This window comes from Rhopilema esculentum, chromosome 5 (genome assembly GCF_057945365.1).
Source record: "Rhopilema esculentum isolate cy_ngs chromosome 5, ASM5794536v1, whole genome shotgun sequence".
Lineage (NCBI taxonomy): Eukaryota > Metazoa > Cnidaria > Scyphozoa > Rhizostomeae > Rhizostomatidae > Rhopilema > Rhopilema esculentum.
Window position 1 is genome coordinate 2,498,139 of NC_142819.1, and position 24,814 is coordinate 2,522,952.

The 24,814-nt window shown below is 36.0% G+C and overlaps 5 protein-coding genes across 6 annotated transcripts in view; 4 read left to right on the top strand and 1 right to left on the bottom strand.

Moving 5' to 3' along the window:
• LOC135689481 (uncharacterized) overlaps positions 1 to 1,279 on the top strand; it is a 65,905-nt gene extending 64,626 nt beyond the window's left edge. Inside the window, exons 68-69 of the mRNA XM_065206719.2 lie at positions 404 to 503; positions 896 to 1,279. Of these exons, the coding sequence (XP_065062791.2) occupies positions 404 to 503; positions 896 to 1,124 (329 nt within the window). The 3' untranslated portion in view covers positions 1,125 to 1,279. The remainder of the gene's footprint in view (positions 1 to 403; positions 504 to 895) is intronic.
• Positions 1,280 to 2,584: 1,305 nt separating this feature from the next.
• On the top strand, positions 2,585 to 4,933 carry LOC135689482 (protein phosphatase 1K, mitochondrial). The gene is made up of 2 exons (XM_065206721.2): positions 2,585 to 3,160; positions 3,780 to 4,933. Exons 1-2 carry the CDS (start codon positions 2,704 to 2,706, stop codon positions 4,346 to 4,348), a joined length of 1,026 nt encoding a protein of 341 aa, XP_065062793.2. The 5' UTR covers positions 2,585 to 2,703; the 3' UTR covers positions 4,349 to 4,933.
• On the bottom strand, positions 4,385 to 12,089 carry LOC135690101 (extracellular calcium-sensing receptor-like). Its single transcript, XM_065207568.2, has one exon. The coding sequence runs from the start codon at positions 11,916 to 11,918 to the stop codon at positions 9,114 to 9,116; it is 2,805 nt and encodes a 934-aa protein (XP_065063640.2). The 5' UTR covers positions 11,919 to 12,089; the 3' UTR covers positions 4,385 to 9,113.
• A 2,291-nt stretch (positions 12,090 to 14,380) lies between these two features.
• On the top strand, positions 14,381 to 16,123 carry LOC135684910 (uncharacterized). The gene is made up of 2 exons (XM_065200609.2): positions 14,381 to 15,508; positions 15,821 to 16,123. Exons 1-2 carry the CDS (start codon positions 14,381 to 14,383, stop codon positions 16,121 to 16,123), a joined length of 1,431 nt encoding a protein of 476 aa, XP_065056681.2.
• A 2,091-nt stretch (positions 16,124 to 18,214) lies between these two features.
• LOC135690104 (uncharacterized) lies at positions 18,215 to 23,362 on the top strand. Of its 2 annotated transcripts, none has more exons than XM_065207573.2 (6): positions 18,215 to 18,262; positions 18,569 to 18,634; positions 19,074 to 19,209; positions 19,653 to 19,909; positions 22,083 to 22,265; positions 22,797 to 23,362. In XM_065207573.2, exons 2-6 carry the CDS (start codon positions 18,574 to 18,576, stop codon positions 23,117 to 23,119), a joined length of 960 nt encoding a protein of 319 aa, XP_065063645.2. In that variant the 5' UTR covers positions 18,215 to 18,262; positions 18,569 to 18,573; the 3' UTR covers positions 23,120 to 23,362. The 2 variants fall into 2 exon arrangements, with proteins under 2 accessions (XP_065063645.2, XP_065063646.2); XM_065207574.2 differs by having other exon boundaries at positions 18,220 to 18,262; positions 18,554 to 18,634.
• Positions 23,363 to 24,814: the final 1,452 nt, after the last annotated feature.

Sequence of the window (24,814 nt, forward strand, 5' to 3'; positions counted from 1 at the left end):
CTTGTCTATAATCCTGGTAATTATCTCAGTTACAGACTCACTGCTAACAATGGGCCTTTGAGAGCGTGGCGACGAGCCAAACAATGACAGTAAACTGTCTTCAATGGCAGTAAATTGATTTCAGACTGTCTAAAAATGCATCATGGGATGCTTGCGTAGCGCAATGGCTCATTGTTAGCAATGAGTCTTTAAAGATAATTTAGCTGTTTTTCTCAGTTTTCCCAAATTGTCTACGAATATGCCATTTGGTACTGCCGGAAGTAAGAAGTGTGACAAGGATCATGTGTTCTTTGGGAGCAGGAATGTAAATCACTCATCTGTACTTCTCAGAAATTTTCGTTAAATTTAATCATACCTATCGCCCCTTTGTTGTTGAATTTACCTCCTACCATTTTTATCTCAGAATTATACTCCATACCACCTGTAATCTTCACCGGATGCTTTCAATATTCGAAAAACACCTTGTTGTTTCTCATTGAGAATTTCCGTGACGAAATTGATTGGTATGTTTGGTTATTAAAAATATATTGTTGTTCTTAGTTTATTCTAAATTTTAATCTACTTTGCTACGATAAATCCATAGGTATTCAGAGTTCTTTCTAGTTAACCAAGAAAAACTTTTTGGCATTTTAAGCATTTAGCCATGCATTTATATTTGTTTAAAAACTTTCATGGATCATTTTAAAAAATTATTTTAATGTCATTACAACATGAAATTAGCTTTCTTTTGATCTCCTGTATGTTTTATAGAGTTACTAACTCATATTGTACATAACCTTTTACGAATTAACCTAGAAAACAATTTTCTTTGGCTGTGTCAGTATCTAGTAACGAATGCTGTGAAGATTTCCTTTAGGAAATCAATTTGATTATACTGCAATGTTTTTTTTACAAGGAATGCCGCTGTCAGTGAAGAACAGACGTCACAGATCGTTTCCAAATGCGCCATTGCTGCAAGGAAAAGAGGCTTTAGCGCGTTTGGCTTGATGAATAGGGGACAATGCTGGTCTGGACCTAAGGATCCCTACAAGACCATGACATCTAATGGAAAAACTACCTCTGACTGCAAACACGAACTAGGCAGTGCTAGATCACTAGCAGTTTATGTCTTTAGAAAATCATAAAGAAAGATTTCAACCGTTGTGTAGTTTTTAGCCCTTCAAAAACTATGATATTCATTTCAAAAGCATCAAATCAATATACGAAATACGAAACTCTTTGCTCATGAAAAGAAGTATTGTCAAGTACAATTTGCAATGTTTCTTTTCCATTGCTGAGAGTTGTGCGAGAGTATATCTTTATTGACGTAAACATAATATTATAACACCGTTCGACAATTCTTTCAATAGATTTGTTTCTCTGCATTCTGCCAATACCTATTTCACAAAAAACCCAGGCTCGATTCTCCTTAAGACTCCTCTTTATTTCTGTCGGAATTGTTTTCCTATGTGATGAATTGAAGATCTTTGAAATCTAAGGTCGGTGTCTGCATAATTTCCAATAGACAAAACAGTCCTCGGTCTGAATTTAAAGAGCAAAATTTGCTTCGATGTATTTTTGTGACACTTGCTTTTCTTTGTTCATTGTCCTACGCTTGGGCCTTTAATTCATAACGTAGCCTTGTCACTCAATGGCTAAATTGGTATTAATTTTAAGGCGGTACAAATTTCTTGGGAAATCAAATGAATTTGGAAAATACAGTTAAAAGTTTGAATTGTGGTATGCAAGGGCCCTAGACGCACTGATTTCTGACACAAACTCATTATCTTCGTCAAAGTGGAAAATCGAGAATACTTTTTCAAGTTGGACAAAGATAATCTGATTTTTCCGCTTGGAAATTCAAGCGCGCTGCAGTTCTTGTGTGAAGTTATTGTTTGCTCTTAGGCTAATGTAATGTGGTTTAATTGCTAATAATTTCCGTTTTCCAGAGCTCGTCCTGCTCTGGGGCAGGACGACAGAACTTTTGAGGGATTAGTGAATTTGGTTCAGTGGCAATTTGGGTGGCGGCACTGGAAAATCAGCATTTGTTAACTAACAAGCTTAATCCCTTTTCTCTATGAACAATAGAGATTAAGTGTGCCAGAAGCTCTTCCCGAAATCTTGTTCGGTAGGTCTAGGATCAAAAAACAGAAGGAGTTCCAAAATTGTACTTAAATGATATTCATTTGGTAATACAATTCTTACTGTACTAATGGCAAAGCCATATCAATAACCAGCGAATGCCAAAAAAGGATTCTAATTTGTTACCTGACAGTGTGTCATATTTGTGGTTAGGAGCTTTATATTGTATTAGTACCAATGAAAAGAGTGCATTTCTAATTCCGTGGATGAGCATTGATGAGATTGAAATGTGTACACTTTTTTATAAGAACTCGCTATAAAAACGATATTGCTGTTGCTAAGTTCTTATATCGGGATCTTCACGGCTCTTGCTAGCAATATTATTCTTAAAAAATCATAAAATCAAATATAAATTATAGAATTAAACATCTCAAACAAATGCACGAACGAAAATCGAGATAGAACATCACCTAACCTCGTATTCAAGAAGTGGTTATTGTGGGTGGAAGTATTACCATGTTTGTTGTGTTGTTGTGCCTTTTGCTTTGCCTGGCCTAGAAAAAGAGCAGGTTCTTCAGATCAACATTTGATGGGAAACAGAATCATTGGATATTGAAAATTAACATCAATTAGGAGCCAAAAATGTATCACAGATCATTTAGGTGCTTTATTTTTGCAACAAAGATAACAAGCTCTCAGCAAACTCGGACATTTTTGTTGCCTCTGAGGACTTCGGTAATGCGAGGATTCTCATCATCAATTACATCAGAACAATCTGAACTCAAGAATTCTTTTCCAAGCCAGCAAAGCCATGGTGTTAGCTGCTGTCAAGGAAAATTAAAGAGCAACGAGGATCGGTATGATATCATAAAGAAACTTGTGCCTGGATTCAGTTACTTTGCTGTATTTGATGGTCACAGGGGCCATTTTGGTGCGGACTTTTTGAGAAATGAACTTTCGGGTATCTTGGCAAAAAATATATTTCCTGACGAAAGCCTAGCAGCTCAAGGGAAGGAGCTAGTTGAAAATTCATTTGAAACTTGTGAGCACTTACTGGAGGTTGAAATCCTGGCTAACGATTTTGAAAAGAAAGAGAGAGGTATTTACTCTTGGCTTTTTTTCACACCTACCCTACAATGTTGTAACTTGGACTAAACCTCAGTTACAATTGAAATAAAACACTCACAGAAGATTGACTTATCTACATTTGTCTTAGTATATTTTGATTCATTCGAATTTCTTGTGCTCGCACTTCACCCACAATGTAGAGTGAACAGGTTCGTTTGAGATTAATTATGTAACACTAAATCACCACTATTTAAATATAACATGAATCACCAAATGAAAGCAGAAAGACAGTAGAGTGATGCCAATGAAAAAATAGTATTTTTAATTAGATTAATGAACAAGTGCAGCAGCGCTTACAACAGTAAATTTTTACATGTTATATGTAAAATAAAAACGTAACATATTACACCATATCCATCATGTCATAGATATATATATATATATATATATATATATACATATTTAGCTTTAAATCTTAAGTCATGTATATACAGGCTTGGGCAGTGTTGGTTGCAGCTTAAATGCCTTTGCTCACAGGTCACAGCTGATAGTGTGATGTTGTTTGCAGCTATGTGTAGTGAAATCATGCATCTTTCCAACCTGGTATTTTAAAACTTTTTAAGTGTTGCTGATATTTTTCTCTATTAAAGATCACATTGGAACCACTGCACTTACTGCCCTTATCTCAGAGAAGTCAGAACTTTTGATTGGGCAGACAGGAGACAGTCATGCAATTCTTTGCCGTGCTGGAAGCCCTCTTGCCTTAGTTGATGATCACACTCCGAATAACGAGAATGAAGTGACAAGGATAGAAAAAGAAGGAGGTTGGATTGATTGGGATACAAAACTTGTTCCTTATGTCAATGGAGTGTTATCAATGACAAGATCGTTTGGTAACATACTCCTTAGAAAATCTGGAGTGACTCATACACCTTGCCACAGACTTGTAGAGTTGGATGCCGATAATGACCAGTTTCTAGTTTTATGCACTGATGGTGTTTCTAATTGGATCACAGATGAAGAAATAGTGGAAATTGTGTTGCAGCACAGCGATGCTCAAGAAAGTGCTGATGCGCTGACCTGCTGTGCAAGGCAGTATGGATCCACTGATGATGCAACTGCCATTGTTGTAACACTTAATGCTTGGAATAAAAGAGTTTCTGGTGATAGGAAGATAGAACGAAATTTTCTAAGAGCCAATATATTGAAAAGAGATTGATGTGACTGTAAGGCTTTAAACAAGATACATTTTCTAAATAAGGACTATGTTTAAAAATGATGTGGCTGCTTCTATTTATGACACATGGTAGTGAATGTTTGGAAAGCAATTTGTTAGTTATTTATTGGAAGCAGTTTTATTTCTAACTTATTCAGAATGTATAGCTGCAGTCAACATTTGTTGCAGTAATGGAGATTGTAAAGGGTGGTGGAGGGATGCTGGTACTAGAGTCTGGTTTTCAATTGGTACATGAGTCCATTCAGTATGAAGTGGAATTCATCATTTCAAATTTTGATATTACCTGACAATACTTTATAGTATAATTTTAATTTTCAAGATCAGTTTAATCTTGCAACCTACAATCTCCCCAATAATATGATCTTGTATTCAATCTTGTTTGAAAATCATTTGAAATCACCTCAAATAATCCCTATGAATTAAAACTCATTTGCAACAGCTAACTGCTTTGAGCATTTTTAATAGTTTTTTCACGCAATTCACCATGCACGAACAGCTTATTTTTCTAATTATGTATTTCAGATACTATTAATATTTTCTTTAATAGTTTAACAGCAAAAGAACAAATTTTATGTTTTTTTAATCATCTCTTTGTCCACAACCTTACTATATAATTCATGTTTTAACATTAAATTCTGTTTAACTTGTCGTTGGATTTGGCCTGAGATCAGGCAGTTGAGGCCAAGAGAGCAGGGGTGGAAGAGCTGGGACAGAGGAATTATATTTTTTCCGCCAAGTCTTCCGTCCCATCCTGATCTCAGGCTAGTCAGATTTGTAAAAGTGAATGATAAAGTCGACTACGACTTAAAATCACATTATCGCTTATATTCACATAAAATTTAGACCCATATGCGCATACCTATTCAATTAAGCTCTTTTTACAGTCACACTTCGCTTACGGTTACAGCTTACGCAAAAATTGGAATAAAACCGGAGTCTTCTGTAACTATATTTTCCCTTGTGTTTGATTTGTGAAATTTGACGACTTGGAATTCATTCAGTGGCGTAGGCAGTGTAGGGAGGTTGGAGGGGCAAAAATGTATCTTACAACAGGGGCCACGGAGGTTTACCCACTTGGAAAATTTTTAATAGACCACACCCTTAAGAATTTGGAAAAACGCCATATTTGTGTTTGATAAGCTTCGCCGGTTAATCAAACACCATAAAAGTCAAAGTAAGCTTTTTGTGGCTAGCCCGTTTCGCTCGATATTTCTTTCATAATTCCTCTCAAAATCGCGTCAGGCGAGATAGCCCTATGTGGAAGAATCCGATTTTGCAAAGCCGTAAACAAATATCTAAGAATATTAGACAGTATTCGAAAATTTCAGAATAATTCTAATCTCTACGGAGCAATACCTGGCAAATTCTTGACTAGCATTTCTGGTTCCTTATAAATAGGACAGACTTCGGAACATGCACATAATCGTATACTATAAATCGTATTCGATCTAAAAGAAGTAAATTAATATAAATAAGTACAAAACGTCTTACAGCGGTGATAAACTGAACAACTGGAATAGAAGCTGAATACGAAGATACAATAAAATAAAACTTTATCATGGTGATTTCTAAAAGCGATTACACTGTTTCCTAGCTTGATATTTCTGTTTAGCATGCAGTAATGATCGTGTCCTATTTTACAATTTATAAAACTACTAACAAAAACTAATTTTCATAATGATAGAAGCATAACATATTATAAGCGGGATAATATAAAGCAACTTTTTCAGCATAATAATAATGTCCTTTAGAAATATTCAATCAACGAAACAATTTTAGCATCCAATTTCTTAATAGTTTGTGAATAACGCAAGCCCCAACTTACTCTGAGCCTTAATCCGTAAATCATTTTAAAATACCCCCCCCCCCACTCCCTGCACTAATTTTTTTGCAGATAGATGTTTTTCAAAACCTATAGCTTTACCTTTTATCAAAAACGGATCTCTCTAAAGATCGCAATTTGTTCGAAAAAACGGTTTTTTCCAAAACCACATTCAATGCTTGCTCTTTTTTTCAAATTAGAGATAATAAACCGTTTTTGAAAAAGTTCCAAAATTTCGACGAAACGAAACTAAAGTTATTTTTCCTTTTCCTGATTATACAGAAGCCAATAGACTTATTTTTGAAGTAAAAAATTTCTGAATGATTGCCGAAGTTTCTATTCTATAGTCTATAGCATTGTTTTTTATTGAAAGTTGGCTCCTGTTAAAAGACGCTATTTTCCTCGATTAACCACTTGCTTTTCGAAACTAATTCAATTCTTGTTTTTTTAGCAACAGAAAAGCTAATAAACCTGCCTTTTAGAAAATATATGCAAAATACTCAATGTTTTTTCCAAGCTTATAACGTTAATTTTTATCAAAAACGAATCCATCTATAGAGTCAATATTTTTTCAAAATAAATTTGTTTCTCCAAAGCTAAGTCAGTTCTCATTTATGCTAACCATACAGAGACCAAAATTCCAAAGAGCTTGACGACTTCAGCAAGTGGACTTCTCAAAATAGTAGTTTCTTTCGAGCAAACAATTGTTTTCCATAACTAAAGTGAATTCTTGTTTTTTTCTTGATAATGGAGAAGCCGATATAATTGTTAATAAAAAATTTTGACTCTTACTAACCCAGTAGCTTTTACTTTATCAAAAAACGGGCCAATCTACAAGTCACTTTTCACACAAAAAACAATTAATCCAAAACTCGAATTCAATTCTCGTTTTTTCTGATCATAGAGAAGCCAATAGATCTGCTAGATAATGTTCCCAAGAAAACAGACGATTTTCCAAGCCTATAGCCTTACTCTTTAAATAAAGAGTTATAAAGCTACTACACAGCTATAAAGTTACTGTTTCAAAAAACAACTTTTTTCCAAAACTGAATTCAATTATGAAATTCTTTTCTAAATCTAAACTCAATTGTTTTTTCTGATCATAAAAAAGCCAATATAAATGTTTTTTTGAAAAAATGTTTCCAAATAACGAGAAAATTCTATATCCATGATTTCTATAGAAAACAGACCAATCTATAAGCAATTGCTTTTAAAAAGATTTTTTCTAAACTTGAACTCAATTCTTGTTTTTTCTGATCATAGAAAAGCCAGTAAAAACCTGTTTTTTAAAAATGATGATATTTCCAAAAAACTAGATGATTTTCCAATCCAATAGCCTTACTTTTTACAAAAGCAAACCCATCTATAAAGTCGCATTTTCAGGAGACAAACAAATCTAGCAAATACATGTTTTTGAAATTTTTTTTTCAAAATTTTTGAAAACAATTTTTCCCAAACTTAAATTCAATTCTTGTTTGTTCTGATCATAGAGAAACCAAAAAACCTGCATTTTCCAAAAATATTCCCAAAAATTAGTAGTTTTTTCAAGCCTATAGCCTATAAAAAATAGTGCTGAATGGTGTAGCTACATGATCAAATTGCAATGATTTTACTGCAAATAATGACATTTATTCTACTATTTGAATGATGAGCAGATAAAAAAAATATGGATAGAAACTTTAGTAACCATTCCATCTGCCGAGCTAAGCTAAGGATTTCATTGACTAGCATGATATACCGACCAACACCTGAACATTTGGGGGGCTATCACACCCCTGCTAGCTATGCCCCTGACGTTATCTTTTCCATTGGGCATGCTTCTTTTTCTCGTTAAATAGAAATTATAGTTTTGGCAAAATATCAGAGATTTTCTCTGAACTTCCTGCCAGGGCTTCGAGTGATAATGCGCATGTGCAATGGCCTCGAAATGGAGGCTAGTGTCTGGAAGACGGGCATAATTCATCTCTCAAACAAGGCTAGAAAGATTAGATACTTTTCTAGCTCAAAGTTTGAAATTTCCTTCTTTTAAAAAAGATTTGCTGAACTGAGCTGGCCTGTTACTCATATGTTCACCCCCTTCTTCATATTCCCAACGGACAGACAACAAAGACAATTAGGCATAGAAGGAAAGCAATAATTATCAGCATTAATGTGTTGCTTATAATAGCTGTTTATATTACAGGCAAAAAACCATTTTTTATGATCAACTGACTCTGAAATCATAAATAAGATCTACTTAAAATTAAATAGTTGTACAATTTACAAAAAATATAAGCTTGCATAAACTATATGTGTTTGATTTAAAATTTTTGCATTTATATAGTCTAAAATTCCCAATGGACAGCAATGTATAATGAATACAGTAATAATTGTTTGCTTCTTCTGAAACATAAATCTTTTTGTAAGTTGAATTAGATAAACTTCATTGTAATAATTACTGGTTTAGAGCAGTGACTGATGTATACAGTAGAAATAATGATGTTATATTATGAACCAGCCAAACTCGTCCGATAAATGATAATTAAAATCTAAAAGTTTTATGATGGGTTGCATGTTTTCAGCACCTGCTAGTGACAACAATATAATATAAATGCTAGACTTAAAATGATAACCATTTTAGACCGACTTACATCAAATTACATCAAATAAAGACTTTCAATCAGTACTTTAGGAAGGCACAAACTATCTTGGGGCAGGGTGTTGGGGTTTTACATAATAGGAACAAAAGGGTTTATTATTTGGGAAAAAAGATTCTATAATTATTGGTGAGAATCCCCCCTCCCCCATCAAGAACAATTCTAGCTATGGCCCTGGTCATATTAGGAATATGTAATCAGTGACATTTGATGATTTTTTGGAAAACAAAATAAACTGAAGAATGTGAGCTAATAACTCTTAAAAATCTTCTTTGTGTGTTGTTGAAATTCACACATATGTTGGCTTCTGTGGCATGAGGTGACTGCCAGAACCTGTATCAGATAGTTTACGGGGAGATGCAAGACTCTTTTGAGAAACAGGACTTGATAGGTTTGAACTGTTTTCTGGTCTTGGCACTTCAGAACTTTGATCAGAAACCTTGTCTTGAGCTTCTAAAGAAGCATTAAAGTCTGTGTTTGTAACAGATTTCTTTCCTTCTCTCATTTCAATCCCATGAACACTGCAGCTTTCATTGCCAGCAACACCATTTTCAGAATGCCCACATCCAAGGTTGTAACCATTTGTCATTAGTGTATAGATTTTAGGAACAAACATGCATCCAATGTAGGTATAAGCACAAAGATCAACAGTGAATGCCATCACCATTGCTTTGTAAACACCAACAACATATTTGAATGTTGGAATAAAAGCAACAACAATGATTGAAATTGCAATGGTCGTGAAGCTGAGAAATTTGGGCTCATTGAATAGATGCTCCTGATCTCTCTCTCTGAATGCAATAATCATTGAAATAATAAGAACAACACAAGGGAGAGCGATGCAAATCAATCTGCTCAGAGTAAGCTCTAATTTGCACTCCAAAAACAGCTCAGTATTTCCAAGCCTGGGAAACAAATCTGCTTCAACTGGATCCACTGATAGCCAAACAATTATTGCTACCAACTCAATGAGCATGACAAAAATGATAACAAAATACTGAACAACAAATGCATCAATGGTTACATGTTTGTTGATCTTGGCTGTGATAGTTTCCTTTACAATGGTCGTTGATGCTAATAACATCCCTGCAAATGTGGCAAACAACATAAAAAAATATGAACTTCTTCCTGAGCAAAAGTCATTGTTTGGCTTTAAAATGTGCATAACACCATAAAGAAATGAAAATAATAGAACTGAAATGGAAAATACAATGATGGCAGGTTGTGATTCTTTTACTAAAACAGAATGTCTGATTTTGTAGAATAGTCCCATAATGACAAAGTCAATGAAGATACCAAAAAAAGATACTGTCAGTATTGCAACACCACCTCCTGAACTTGGGGTAAGATAGATGATTGGAGTTTTAATGCAAACTGTCCTTTTTGAATCTGTATGGTATCTAGCAGGGCATTTGATGCAACTTCTTGAGTTGTTCTTACTGCTCACATGTAATGCTGGACAATCTTGGCAGCTCCAGCAACATTCTGTCTTGGCATTAACATACTCTCCAGGTAAACAATCTCTGCTGCATTTTGAATCACGAGAATCAACAAAACCTTTCGGCCAAACTATCTTTTCTGTGTTAAGATTTAAAGTCCCTCTTTGCTTTGCACTGAGCATGTCCCATGTTCCTATCTGAACATACTGCAACCTTCCATTAATTTTCTGAATATTCTCAATAATATAATGGGGTTCCTTTGGGTCACCTTGTCCATCAAAGGCCACAGACCTGCTGAAAATTCCAGTGAAGTTCACTCTGGGTATTTCAGCAAGCAACTCTTTTGGGCTGAATGGAAAACAAGTAGTATTGTTATAACTACTTGTTTGATACCCACATTTCTTTGTCAACATGGCCTGTATACTGTGAGAAACTGCAAACACTGCATCATATAAATTTCCATAACCTCCACTGTTATCGGCTAGCATCTCTTTACTAATGCTGCTTGGAGTTTGACCAGGGCATGATGCTACTTGGTTTATAAAATGACAGTTGTATTGTTGTTTCAAGTACAAGGCCAGCCAAGGGTTACATTCTGCTTCATTACTGATCTTGCTTTCAAGATATCGCTCAAGAGTTGGTATTTTCACTTTCTCAGTTGCAACTGTCATGATACCAGATAAACACTGTTCACTAACATTCAGGGAAGGTCCAGTAGCAGACCAGGCATCACTTGTCAGCCACACTCTGTGAATATTATTTTTCTCTGCTTCCTGTAGAATCATTTCACCCATTGAGGTGTATGTAAACAAAATAACAAGCTTTGCTTTTGGTAATGCTTTTAATTGACTCACAATCTCATCAACTTTTGGTCTCATTTTATCTTTTGTATTAGGAACATATGCATCATATGCAATGCAGACATTTCGGCTTGCTGCTGCCTCTTTTAATGCTGAAATACCTAATTTACCATAGTCATCATCACTACCAATTGCAACCAAATAATTCCATCCAAATTTCTTCATCATGTCCAGCATAACAAGCACTTGATTTGAATCTGAAGGTATTGTTCGAAAAAAAGACTTATACAACTCACGCTTGTTTAAGAGTCTGCTGGAAGCTTGGTAGCTGATATGTGGAATGTTGTAGAGTCCCATTAAACTTGCTAGAGGAATCGTGAGAAATGAGTACCCTGGCCCAACCACAGCATTGATCGATTTGACACCTTGCCCAGTTTTATTTGACTTACAGTCAATAAAGTCTGCCCTACAAACAGAATTAGGCCGGTACATTGAAACAATTTCGATACCTCTTTTCATGACTTTTGGGATGTCTGTACAGCCATCGTCAATCTGATAGCCAAGTTTGAAACCAGGCAGGATGTTGGAACGCGAAATGTGCTTAATAGCCAGTTGCATCACAACAACATTGACAACGCCTTCTCTGGACATTGTTCCACAGTCCGGTCCTTTCGTTTGAGAGAAAATTCCTTGCAGCATAAAATCTCCATCTTGTATGATCGTGCGACGATTCTGTCCGTTTGTCTGCGAAACAAACAAGGAATTATTGCAAAATGCAGACTCGACGTAACTGCCTGAGTGCCATTGCGTGAATATAAACGATGTCAAGAAGATCAGGCCAGCTGCCTCAAACATCTTCGTTTGATTTCATAATAAGATCCAGTGTGTACAACGTTTGAATGTAACGTAAAGATACAATCTTAAACACAACTATAACGTTTTCGCCAAGGCTTGTTCGTCACTTCCTGCTAGCGGTTGAAGTTGCACCTGCGACTTTCGATTGTTGACTTTTGAGGCATGGCAGGACACACACCAGAAACCTGTCATGATTACTCCTGCGCAGTGACAGCAATATCGCAGTGGCTAAAAATTATCTCTCATTGATCGCTAAGGGTCTTTATTCAGTAATATGTAGCTGCAATGTCAGACAAGAAATTATCAAATGAATGTCGGGGCGAAATATAAGCGTTTACTAAATTCAATTTATTTCGAAATTCTATTTCATTACATTTGATTCTCGTCGTCGTGTTGATTGTTCCTGGCTAATGATCAAGAGATTGTCAATCTCATTATAACACAAACACATCAAGAGCTTAAAAAAAGCAATTGTCGCGAACATGGGATGTTTATTAGCTTAATATTTTTGTCATTTACCTCAATGGCCATTGCTAGAAAGTAATGAAAAAGAAAAACTTCAAAGGAGAAAGATCTGAGCAATTGTATCATCTCAGTTTGGGTTGCTAAGTCTACGGAGGTCCTAGAAAAGACCCATCAGCCAAGGGAACACCTGGATGGCATATGAAGCTCCTTAATGACCTCTTTGGTCTGTTTTTGATTATTCCGAGCATCAGCTTTCTTCGATAGTAAACTTCACAACGGCAAAATATTTTAATTAAACAATTATTGATATTGTAGTTAGCTTTTATAACAAATATAAATCTTTGCACCATTTGCACGCATGCATTTCATCCATCTATACTCCCCTGGTGGGTCAATAAGTAAATATGCATCAACTTGGATCTGAGGTGGGAGAGGGTGTAGGAATATTCATTCATTCTATCCAACATATGTTAGATGTTTGGCTCAATAGCTGCTGTTTGGGATTGTCAATTAGTCTTTTTCAAAATCTCTTTGAAAAGTAAACTGTTAATTTAAAATAAACTTAAGCCAATCTGAAATTCTGATTGACGGCAAATTTTTCTAAATTCTATGTTAAATATTCTAGCAGACCCTTTTCTTCTAAGAGATTTTTTCTAATGTATCTTTAGCACCAAAAATCAGAAACTGTCTTTTTGGAAAGCACTGTCTTAGTAATTGATCAAAATTCATTCTTTTTTATACTTATTTTCATGATAAATATGTTTTACCGAGACAAATTGTGGCATTTGTAACTTATTTTCCAATAAACCAAAACTAAACAGAAATTGACCATTACAAAACGGAATAGTATATAAATCCCTGAAAATGCAATTTTAAAAAAGTAAGAAAAAGCAGTTTTAAAAGCTTAAAATCTTAAAAGTATGCTGGTTGGCGCATAAATTAGGTTGAGATGTACATCGATATATGTTTATTCAAGTAGTCTATGAAAGAAAAATTGTAAAGTTGATAGCTTGTTAAAAACCTAGATTGTTGTATTTACTACATAAAAGGTTAGTTATCAATATAATATATTTCTGACGTCGAAGAAAGGAAAACTGTAGCCTGGGTCTAAGTAACAGGAAACGGCTGGCTTGAAACAAAGGCATGGTGCCCAACTTCAAGACTGGCTGGAACATTTTCAATGGGAAAGTAGAACAAATCTAACATGTTTCATTCATTTTATCATTTGGACGCGAGAGTAAGGATGATCTTCCTTGGCCCATTTGCAATTAAATATACGAGATACTGCTCAATTTATTTCAAAGGCAATTAAGAAAGGAAGGATAAAAATAAACAAAATATGCAATAGGACATGTGCTTTGAGACGAGCAAGCTTCCGAAAATAATACAGATGATAACAGGGTATCTTGTATGTCAAAAGATGTAAATTTAACCAATAAAGATACAATTTCTTCTTTAAATTCATTTGGGCTATCGCGTTTGATATCAAAATCAGTTGCTAGAATTCATTAATTGAACGCGATGATGCGTGCAGATTGGTTCTTTTACGTATACCCGAGAAGATCAACCAACATTGGAAAATAAAGAACTGCGTATTTTGATAGAAACGAGATAGATACTGTACACACAGCTGCAGAAAAAAGGCATTGTCTCAACCGGACAAGAGGAAAAAAGCAAGACAAGACATAGAAATATCTGATTTATATTCCAAAAATATTGACTCTAAGATTCAACATTTAATGTCTAAGCATCGGAGCAGTGTCTCTGGTAAGATATTAGCATAAAAGCCACCAAGTAGAGCATAAAGTCCAAAGAACCATTGCTAGGCGATCATATTCCTATACGCTACGTAAGCGGAAGCGATCTCTGATTGGCTGAAAGCCGGCGTCCCTAGCTACGTGGTGGTTACGGGATTTGGCCTAAGTGCTCATAAACAAACAGCAATTAATTATTTCGATTTCAAGTAGATTTGCGTTGCGTTTTACATTATTATAGAGATGCCAAAGTACTGCTGTGTGTTTGGTTGCAACTCAGACTCAGAAATTAATCCCGACTTGTCGTTTCACGAATTTCCAAGTGACAAGAAGCTTTCGAAAGCTTGGGAGATCAGAATTCGTCGTGCCGTGTTCGTTCCGAAAAAGTCGTCATTCGTGTGTGGCAAACATTTCGAAAGAACTGATTATTCTCAGCCAAGGTCTGATACACCAGCCCAATTCCGAAGGCTTAGATTAAAGAGAACTGCGATCCCAAGCTTGAATTTAAGGGGAAATGAGGGTGATGAACGAGAACCAAAGCGCCAATCTAGAGCTGCTCAGAAAGCGAGAGGTGAACATGAAGCCACCGTGGTTACAGGAGATATGGCCGGTGAGGGAGAAACATCCACAGACTTGGCTGAATATAGTAGCATGAGCAGCAGTGTTGATGTAACGATGCAATCATCCACTGAAGAATCCGTTTGCAATCTGGATCAGAACCTTGCCGGAGTAAAGGGTGATTTAAAAGAAGCCATGGCAGAAATTAAGGAACTCCAGGGCAAAGTTTTTTGTTATAAAAATTTGAATAATAAAGATATACAGAATTACACAACATTAACTAAGGTTGCTTTTGAAGAATTGAGTCAACTTTTGGCTCATTTCAAACCTTTGAACTATTGGTATGGATTTGAAGTCAAATCTTTAAGTCACTCTGATCAACTTCTGGTTTGCCTGATGAAGCTCAAGCTTGATGTCCCACTCTTTGATTTGGCTAAAAGATTTGGAGTTAGCAGAACAACCATAACCAATATATTCTATACATATATTCATTTACTACACGAGATTATCTTTGTAAAATTGATGCAAAATGTTCCATCCCTTGCCAAGAATCAGTCAAGTATGCCTGATTCTTTTGGTGACTTTTCAAACTGCCGCATCATTTTAGACTGTACAGAGTTCCGTTTGTCAGCCCCAAGGAAGGACCTGGAAGCAGCAAATCTTGTATACAGTAACTACAAGCATAACTTGACAGCAAAATATCTCATTGGTGTTGCTCCTAACGGGGCAATAACCTTTGTGAGTGAGGGATATCCCGGAAGCACCAGTGATAAAGTTGTCACCCAAGAATCTAATATTTTAAGCCATTTAAAGGTAAGGGGAAGAAGTCTCTACTTGTAACACCTAAACATGCATATAATATCAAATTTAAATTTTTTAACCAAATTGCAGTTTCTGCACAAAATCAACTGAAGTCCAGTTAGAATAGTTTCCTGTATTTGAATTTAAGTAAATGATGCACAACAAAATATATTTTTCCAAATGTATTTAGCGAATAATGCCAAATTGTTAATCCCCAAATGTAATATTTTGTTTCTAATCACTCAAAAATAAATAAAGTTGTAATGTTCTGAAAGCAGTCTTGAAATTTACTTTTGAGCTTTTTGTGTTTCTTAAATTTTGCAGGCTGGAGATCTTATACTGGCAGACAAGGGTTTTCTTCTCCATGATATACTGCCACAAGGAGTATCTCTCAATTTGCCTGCTTTTTTAAGTGGCAAAGAAAGATTCACCAAGGCTGAAGCCATACTTTCAAGAAAAATTTCAAGATCAAGAATCCATGTGGAGAGGGCAATTGAGCGTCTTCGAAATTTTAAAATATTGCAGGCTTTGGAGACCAATCAAAGACAACTTGCTAATAAAATTGTTCAAGTTTGTGCAGCCCTTGTTAATCTGCAGTCACCAGTTATAAGTGGAATATTTAAGTAGTGAGACACTAATAGCATATTGCCTGTTGCCAAATATGTAATTTTTTATATACTGCATAAGATCAAGGTTTGCCCTCCCCCCCCCCCCCCCCCCATTCATTGATACATGAACTGTATGTCAGACACCCTCCTCTTTTAATCAGACACTTATCTGGTCCAAAATACATCTTTTGACATTCAGTGGCATAGACTATGAAAACAGTGAAAAGTGATTTTTTGCATTCACATAGTAAATCATAGTGTAGCTAGTGATTAATAACAATAAACAACAGACAACAAACTGTTAATTCAGAACATATCAATTTAAAAAATTTCATTTTTTTGTGCAAATAAAATATGAACCTGTTATTAATTTATTGATACATAGGTTGGTATTCAATAGAGTGGATGGGTTGATAGATAAAATTTGCCCAAAGTGAATAAAAGCTACTCCTCCCTATAACCTCTTGGTACACCTCTGTTGAATATGACATATCAAAATGAAACTGTTGAAGATATAAAATTTAATCAAATTAAGTGTATTTTTAAAACTACATCAACAAAACCCAACACAACAACTTCTTTCTTTTTGAACACCTTGAACCCCCTTGTTTAAAAAAAATTAGATCATTTATATTATTTAAAATGTTTCAATAATGTGAGTCAAGGATTTCCTCTTTCTGTGAATATCGCTGCTTTTTATCCTTAAAACATAGGAAAAGATTATTCAGTTAAATAAAATGATGGTAATAATGTGTTAAGATAAAAGTCACTTAGCAAAGGTATATTGTTTTTCTCCCAATTCTCATCTTTTGGGACAAAAACAACATGCATGTCTTTAGCTGTCCAAACAACAAAATGTGCCCATTTGGTACCAAGGGCAGCCATTTCTGCTTGGACCTGATGCCAGTAATTATGTGAATTGTTGAGCATCAGGTCATGGGTTAAATAAAATTGTCTGAAATGGGATGGAGAAGTCATTTCCTTCTCGATCATCTCCTTGATTGAAGAGTCTTTGTATTTCCAAGGGCATTTAATTTCCAGGGCTCCTGGACCATCCATTTCTTTTGAAGAAATAATTCCATCTGGGGAACAACCAAGGTATCCACATTGGAAAAGATGCAGCCCAGTTGAAGTGACTCTATTCCCTGTTTTTTCTTCATACTGTTTGCATGCCACTTCTTCGTGCATTCCTCCCCACATTATGCTGTCCTTGCTCATCAAGTTGTACTCCCCTTTTAGAGTTTTGAAAAGCGAAGGCGGGTACTGCTTATTAAATTCCATATTTCGCTTAACTGCTCCTAACACCAAGCCAAAGTTGCTACCAGTTAAGCGCAGTCTCCTATACTGGCCCCACAAATGACTCTTACTTTGTAGCTTTGTTGCTTCAGCAACCCATTGCTGCTGCTCTCTTGTCACTGCTACTTCTTTTACAAATAGCTCCTTATTGCTGGCAAAGAGAGGCAGCAGATCTTCTATCAGAGGTGGTCCTTTTGAATCCTTACTGGTGTCGGGTTCAGGCGAGAGAATCCATCGAAACGGACAGTCAACGTTCATGGTAACTAGTCTATCGTGGAAATTTTCTCGGTCAGCTTCCGTAAAGCTTCTGGAGGCAGCCTTGTAATGGGGCTTCGTCGGTGGGAAAAGGTCCGAAATGGTCTTCGTCTCTGATTCCCTCTTTGCTTTGCTTTTAGGCCTGTGCATCCATGAATTAGGCAAATCTGTTTTGGACATGCCCTTTTTGTTGACATAAATGGCTGTAGCAGCCATATGACTACATAACCACTGTCCTCTAGGACATTCACATTCTGCTGAGGTTATAAGCCCCTCTCCATTTACGCTTAGGCCTACTTTGTACGATCGATCTTTCATCGACGCGCGAACGACACCCTTTATAGCGAATCCATCAATTGTCACTTGTAGGACGAAACCTGAATGATATTTTGTTTCACCTTTACTCACAACATTTTGATCATCACGAAAGAAATTTACCAATCCCGACAGACTAATAACTTGGTTCGCCATAACTACAAATGCTGCTACTTGGTTGAGCAAGCGTATCCCGTAACCACCACGTAGCTAGGGACGCCGGCTATCAGCCAATCAGAGATCGCTTCCGCTTACGTAGCGTATACCAATGCATGCAAGTGAGTTATAAACGGTAAGCAAACATATTCAAAGGTTGTCGTTCTTTGCTTTAAGACTCCAGTCGTCTTTCTGAATTTTAATTAAAAAAGGCTTGTTTTCAAAATTGAAAAGAATTTGCACCAGCACACGGAAAGCAAGTATTCTGTGAAATGAATAGTTTGAATTCTAAAGATTTCGATTACTGTGTGTATTTTTTAATAGCTGTAGTTTATCATAATATTGTAGTTTGAAAACAAGAATAATGTTATGGTTAGCTAGCTTGAATTTGCTTGAGCGGAAGGTCATCTAACTAATCGTAATAAAGTTCTTCTTCGCACAGAAACGATGCCAAGATTGTTAATCACATACTTAATTGTGCTTGTCAGCACTGCTGGTTTTGTGAGAGGTAAGATGATCTGTTGAATACGTTTAATTATTATTTTGTACAATGTTTTCTTCTACAATAAGCAGAATATCTTTACATTTTTGTTAGAAAAAGTTGTTATTTTACTTGACTAACGAAGAATCGTAATGTTACATTCTTCTAAAGGAATGAAATAACTAATTTAACGAATGAATAACTGTTTGAATAACATTGCTTAATAACAATTATCAATCATGTAGTCTAACTTTTAAGGAACTGAAAGAAAATACAATGATGTACCACCAAAAAGTTGTCTTTGATAATGAAGATTTCAAAAATAAATTATTATTCCAGTTATTGAATGAAATTGATCAATTAATGCTTACTTTATGAAAATAAGATAGAATCGAAACTTGATAAAAGAATATATGAACTGAATGGACAACAAATCAAAGTAACTGCGATGAGACATCAATTACAGGTAACGAACTGAAGACATGCGAAAGAGATTATGTGAAAATAGGCTGCTATGAGGAGTTTGGGACCCAAGCGAAAGATCTCTTAATCAACGATCGCCATAAAATACGATGGGACGCCATAGAAAGCTACATGCATAAGTGAGTAAATAATTCATGATAATCAATTCAAGGAAGCTTAATAGCAAACGTTTGTTTCTGAAAAATTCAAAGGGAGAACGAACATCAACTTATGAACTTGTATTTCAGTATAGAGAAACCTCTTTGTAGAGAGATTATATTGATTGAATTCAAATTTTTACAGGCTCAACTTGCCAAACACAATGTTTTTTATGCTTTTGAATTCAACAAGTTGCGAGCTAAACATGACGATTTCGTTATGCAGATGTTTTCTCCCGAGGAAAACTTATTAATTATAACTTTCATTACATTGAACCTTAGCAAAGACTTTTCTAAGAGACATTTTATAATGAAAAGGGAATTATTCTGTTTTGTCAGTGCTTGTTTTAAGAAGCATCACATTTCAATTAATGAACATTTCATAAATACATTAATTTTAGGTTTGAATATTTTTTGAATCTTAGCTTGGCCTGCCTATGTAGTGAGACTGCAAGAGCAGCGAACAAAGTTCGTTCCGAGCCCTATGTTGGATTTGCGTTGCATTACTACGGCGAGTGTTACGGGCGTACTCAAACGCAGATGGAAGCACTGATCAAAAAGGACCAAACACATCGGTGCGTAGGAAACCAGACGTACACGAATTGCGATGCGACGCATGCAGAATGCGTGGGTCAGGAATATGCTGAATATATCTACAAATTTAGAGAGGCAACAATCCAGAGTAGGTATTCTCATGTATAGTGGGAATTAAGACAATTTATAGCGGGTCTATAAGTGGTGTTGATTTAAAAAAATCATGCATGGGGCATTGGCACTGTCACTTGTCTTTAGGTCGTTGGGAGAGGGTAAAAGTGTGAATAACAGAAAAATAGGAGTGGAATTGCAAGATTCACAAAATATACTGGTAAAAATGGAATCAAAAACTTCTTGCCTGGACGTATTTTAAATGTTTCCTCTACGAACCCAAAGCGAGGCCCAGAGCGAGGCATAAATAACAATCGTCAACATAATTTTTTCTACGACTGTCTTCATTAAATGCAAATAAATCTGTTAGGTTGAAAGATGTTGCGTCTTTTTCCTTGTCAACGAAACAGTCTACAAATGATTTTTAAAGCAAAGAGTAGCTAGAACTGCGATGAAACGCATCCAGGACATGATCTCTAGATAAAGTATTGTGCATTTTTCCTAGGGCTACTCTAGTGCCTATAGGTATCTGTAGGGCCCCTCCCCCCTCCCCTCCACAATTTCATGAGGATTATAAGGCAAATTTTATGAATTGCTTGGTCATATTTTGTAAAAATTCAACGACGAGCAGGGGCGGATCCAGAGGGGTGCGAAAGGGGCTCGAGCACCCCTCAGATTTGAGGAAAAACTTTTTGGGGATTAAAGCTTATTCTATCGCAATTTTGTTTATAATTATTTAAACCATTTATTATCTCTTTTACCGAGAAGTATGCACATCTCCTGAAATTGTTATATCCGCTTCAATGCCCCGTCTCACAACTGTTCAACATTGTTATTTCAGTCCATGCATTGAAGTGTTATCAAACTCCCCCTGGTTGTACTGTATAGCATTCTACAGACTCGGAAAGCATTGTCTCCTCTTATAACCAGCCACTTGAGGAACCCGTGGCCTGTAAATTATACGATTTTCTGCACCCGTGGAAGTGAATCTAGCCAATCACGGTGCCAGGTCGAGGGGTTCTAAACTTTGGCGCGAGAACCCATGGATTTCAAAAATCCAAAACATCAAAGAATACCGACAAACCAGGGGGAGTTTCTTCGCTTCAATCTACAGTCAAATGTATAGTGGTTTTATGACCAGGGGGAGTTAAGCTTGAACAGGGGGAGTTGAGGTTGACCAGGGGGAGTTGAATTATGATACAGCACGCGACGAATGCTTAGGTGAAGTGCAAATTTGCAATATGTTTTCGTAGGTCTTTTGACGATCTTTACCTGGTGCTCGATGCTGTAACGGCAGAACTTGTAAACGCTTTGGTTTATATAACAGAACGGTTTCAAGTTTCAACTCCGTGTTTCACGTCTTATTCATAGACCATGAGGTATGATTTATATTCAGAGGATAAAGCTTGCCCGAGCCCTTGTTATTCTTTTGTTAATCATTCAAGAACTACATACAAAACATCTCAAAAACTTGCCCATAGTATTCTTGACCAAAAGGGGTTTTCTTCTTATTCCTGCTTACATTCCTACGAATACTTTTTTCTCTAAAGATTTCAAATTCATAAAAATACTCAAAACGGCAGGCCCATAGCGAAACGTTCAGGGCCTCATTTGTTTGGTTTGGTATCAAATGTCAATGCATGCCATGCATGCTGTGTTTGAATCCCTGTGTTCAACTTTTGTCCGACTTTTTTCTATTGTTCTATTGTCTCTAATGACGTGCACTGCACTTCATGTTCAAGGGCTTCATTCCACCAGCCATGATCAAGTTCTAATAAATGGCTGCAAAGAGTCAAAAATTAAACTTTGCTTTGGAAATTTGTGGGCTCGGGCCTTTTGCCACTGCGGGCAATGATATCATATTTGACTACAGTTTCTATACTTTTGTAACCTAAGTGAATATGAGGGGGAGAGCTGCAAATTGCGTTTGGCATAAAAGCTGAAGCCAAAGTTCCAAGTTCTGATCAAAGTGTAGCAAAAATTACTATATCAATCGCGGCATCCAGGCTTTTTAGTTTATGGAAGACTTTCATTTCATTATGGCTTATTAGCAGGGGGTACGGAGTTTGTGCATAGCAACACCCTTGGTTACCAAGCTTTACGTTTTAGCACCCCTCAGAATAATTTCTAGATCCGCCCCTGACGAGGATTATCATCAATGTTTTCAACGAATATAAGAAAAGATCTTATTAAATGTTTATGCATTGTAGATGTAAATGGCGGATACGGTTCATGGGGGCCATGGACTTCATGTAAAGGCGACTGTGGAGTTGGTGTTAAGGTACGAGAGAGAACATGTACACACCCCGAGCCAATGGGGAGCGGTAAAGATTGTTCTAAATTGGGACCAAGCACCGAAACAGCGCAGTGTGATACTGGCAAGAAGTGTCCAGGTATTATACAAAACGCTTTTACCTCCAGATTAGCTAAATCAACACTTATTAAAAACAATTAATATAGAAAACTTTGTGCTCAGGCCCTGTAGTCAAGATTTTTTTGAAAGGCTTGGGAAGGAGGATGTATCTTCAGCAAAGAATGTCAATTTTGACATATTAATACTTGATATTATCAAAAGGATGACAATTTTGACATATAAATACTCGATATTATCAAAAGGAGCTCACCCACAATCAATGCCATATCCCCATTCAGTTACATACTCGGCTTAATTAAGATTCAAACTTATGTAACGAATTACATCATCCATTGACAAAATTATGTATAACTCATATCGATGGCTTCCAAGGTATATCAACAAAGCATAATGTTCAAAGTCTAGTTTCAAAATAACATTTATCTACGCACTTCTAAGTGTGAAACAAGACTATTCTTTCTTAAGTGTTTTCTTCCAATCGCACCCACAATACAATTTTCAGGAAACAGTAACCACACTTTTTACATTTATATCTCTAAATTTTTTCCAGAGCTGACATCACCTGTAAAAGAAGCAAGAGTTTGCGAGGGTGAAGGGATGTCGATCGGTTGCACGGGGGATGCTGCGATTCAAATCTCAAATGCCATGTTTGGGCGCCTGTCACTTGCCCACTGCGAGCAGTGGTATGGGACACACTGGCGGACGGACTGCAGGTCCCCCGTCTCATTGACTAAAATGAAGAAACTTTGTGACGGGAAATCATCTTGCTTTGTTTATGCAAATACAGGGGTATTCGGTGATCCTTGTAAAGGAACAGAGAAGTACTTAGAAGTGACATATAGATGTAAAAGTAGAAAGCCATTGATGGCATAAAAAGAAAAATGACGAATACCAAGACGTTTGAATTATCATAAGAAGCAATTCAAAGCAGTCTCTCATTAGTTAACTCTTTTGGTTAGTTGCAGTCTCTTTTTAGTTGCTTCATTTGACAAAAAAATCTTCTTGCTTGTAATAGGTTGGAGTTATACCAGAAAGGCTTCTTGAACAATTTCATATCAGTTGTCTGAAACCTGTAACAGTATTGAAACTAAGATAGAAAATTGAAACTTTAGAAAATACTTCGTTTGTATAGGTGTGCTTCTACAGACATTGTATAGTGGTGAAGCAAAGGAAATAACATTTTTGAATTTCCAGAGGGAAAAAAGGCTTGGCAGGTCGCTGCCATATTCTTCAAACCTTTCCATGATAAAACCAATTAATTTGAGTGTAGAACACATCAAAAGTCGAGGGACGATACAATGAAAATTAAAAATGATTTGCAAAGCAAGAATATTAAAATAAAGTATGCTAATATAAAAGCCCCGACACGCGGCCTTGATGATAATGAATATGTATTGCATTGCTTTCGTCATTTTACATTGTTCCTAAAAAGTTTACATTTATAAATTTCCTGCCAGCGAATGTAATGCATGTGGCGATTCCGCATTTTCTGCACTCCTTTATATTGACTGCACATCAGAGAAAAAAGAAAAGAAGAATTGAAATATTGAAACTGATGCTCTCCTGCAATTGGGGTTAATTTCGTTTGAGTGTTATTGCGAAAGTGGTGGTTCCAGGAGGGTACCTGGTTTCGAAAATGGTCAGGGCCTAGTTTCGAAAACGTTTCAAAACTTTGCTGGCGGACGCATGTTATATGTTTCTAGAGCATTATGCGCGGTACTCCATTTATGCCAAATTCTCCAAACATATTGCCAAGGGTGTCAAAATTAAGTTCCATAAATAATATTGATATTTTTGTCATACTTTGTTGCCGGAGACTCTTTTTTTGAGATCAAACTTATTTATTTTGAATGTCAACTTCGTTAAACAAGAGTTACTAAGAATCCAGATTAAAATAATATTTTCCAAAAATGTAAAAGCTTTCTCATTATTATTAATCACCCTGTTTCTAACCTAGAGAAATAGTGGACATGGTAAGATCGTAGCTTTTCTCTCGAAATGAAATCCGTAATAAAATTTCAATCCAAAACCACCATCCCACCTGGCAAAAGAAATCATGAAAGAGTGATACTATCTATAAAATATTGCGATACGCTTTTTCAGAAACTCTAGCACCAGAGTTCAAACCAATAAACCGAAGATTTTCGATGATTGTCTCTTCAGTCAAGGTTCGTATCGGAAACGCCTTATTGAATGTATTTATTTAATCTGTTGCCATGTAACTACAAACATTATTACTTCTTTTAATCTATAAAATAAACATGGAGATTCAGGTCAATCCTAGTGCCTATTTTTGGAAGGTCTTTGTCGAATAGCGTAAAGTAGTTTTTTGATGCAATGTTTTGGTGCAGAGGAATGCTTTAATTGCCTTTGGCGCAGAAAAAAAGTGGCCTAAGATATGTGGCATCACTTTGAGCTATTTTCAACATCGTGAAAGCTCGTTAATCAATCACTATGTCTGATTCATTCTCGTTTCTCGGTAATCCTTTTTCAACAATTGGTTTGAAGGCTGAAATGGCCCTTAACCTAATTACAACATAAACGAATTTAAACTACAATAAACGTTCT

Excerpts from the sequence above, each read along its gene's own strand:
- LOC135689482 (XM_065206721.2), top strand. The coding sequence starts at position 2,704 with ATGTATCACAGATCATTTAGGTGCTTTATTTTTGCAACAAAGATAACA. Across the intron at positions 3,161-3,779 it reads TTTTGAAAAGAAAGAGAGAG|ATCACATTGGAACCACTGCA; the intron begins GTATTTACTCTT and ends TCTCTATTAAAG.
- LOC135684910 (XM_065200609.2), top strand. The coding sequence starts at position 14,381 with ATGCCAAAGTACTGCTGTGTGTTTGGTTGCAACTCAGACTCAGAAATT. Across the intron at positions 15,509-15,820 it reads ATATTTTAAGCCATTTAAAG|GCTGGAGATCTTATACTGGC; the intron begins GTAAGGGGAAGA and ends TAAATTTTGCAG.
- LOC135690101 (XM_065207568.2), bottom strand. The coding sequence starts at position 11,918 with ATGTTTGAGGCAGCTGGCCTGATCTTCTTGACATCGTTTATATTCACG.
- LOC135690104 (XM_065207573.2), top strand. The coding sequence starts at position 18,574 with ATGCCAAGATTGTTAATCACATACTTAATTGTGCTTGTCAGCACTGCT. Across the intron at positions 18,635-19,073 it reads CACTGCTGGTTTTGTGAGAG|GTAACGAACTGAAGACATGC; the intron begins GTAAGATGATCT and ends CATCAATTACAG. Across the intron at positions 19,910-22,082 it reads TAGAGAGGCAACAATCCAGA|ATGTAAATGGCGGATACGGT; the intron begins GTAGGTATTCTC and ends TATGCATTGTAG.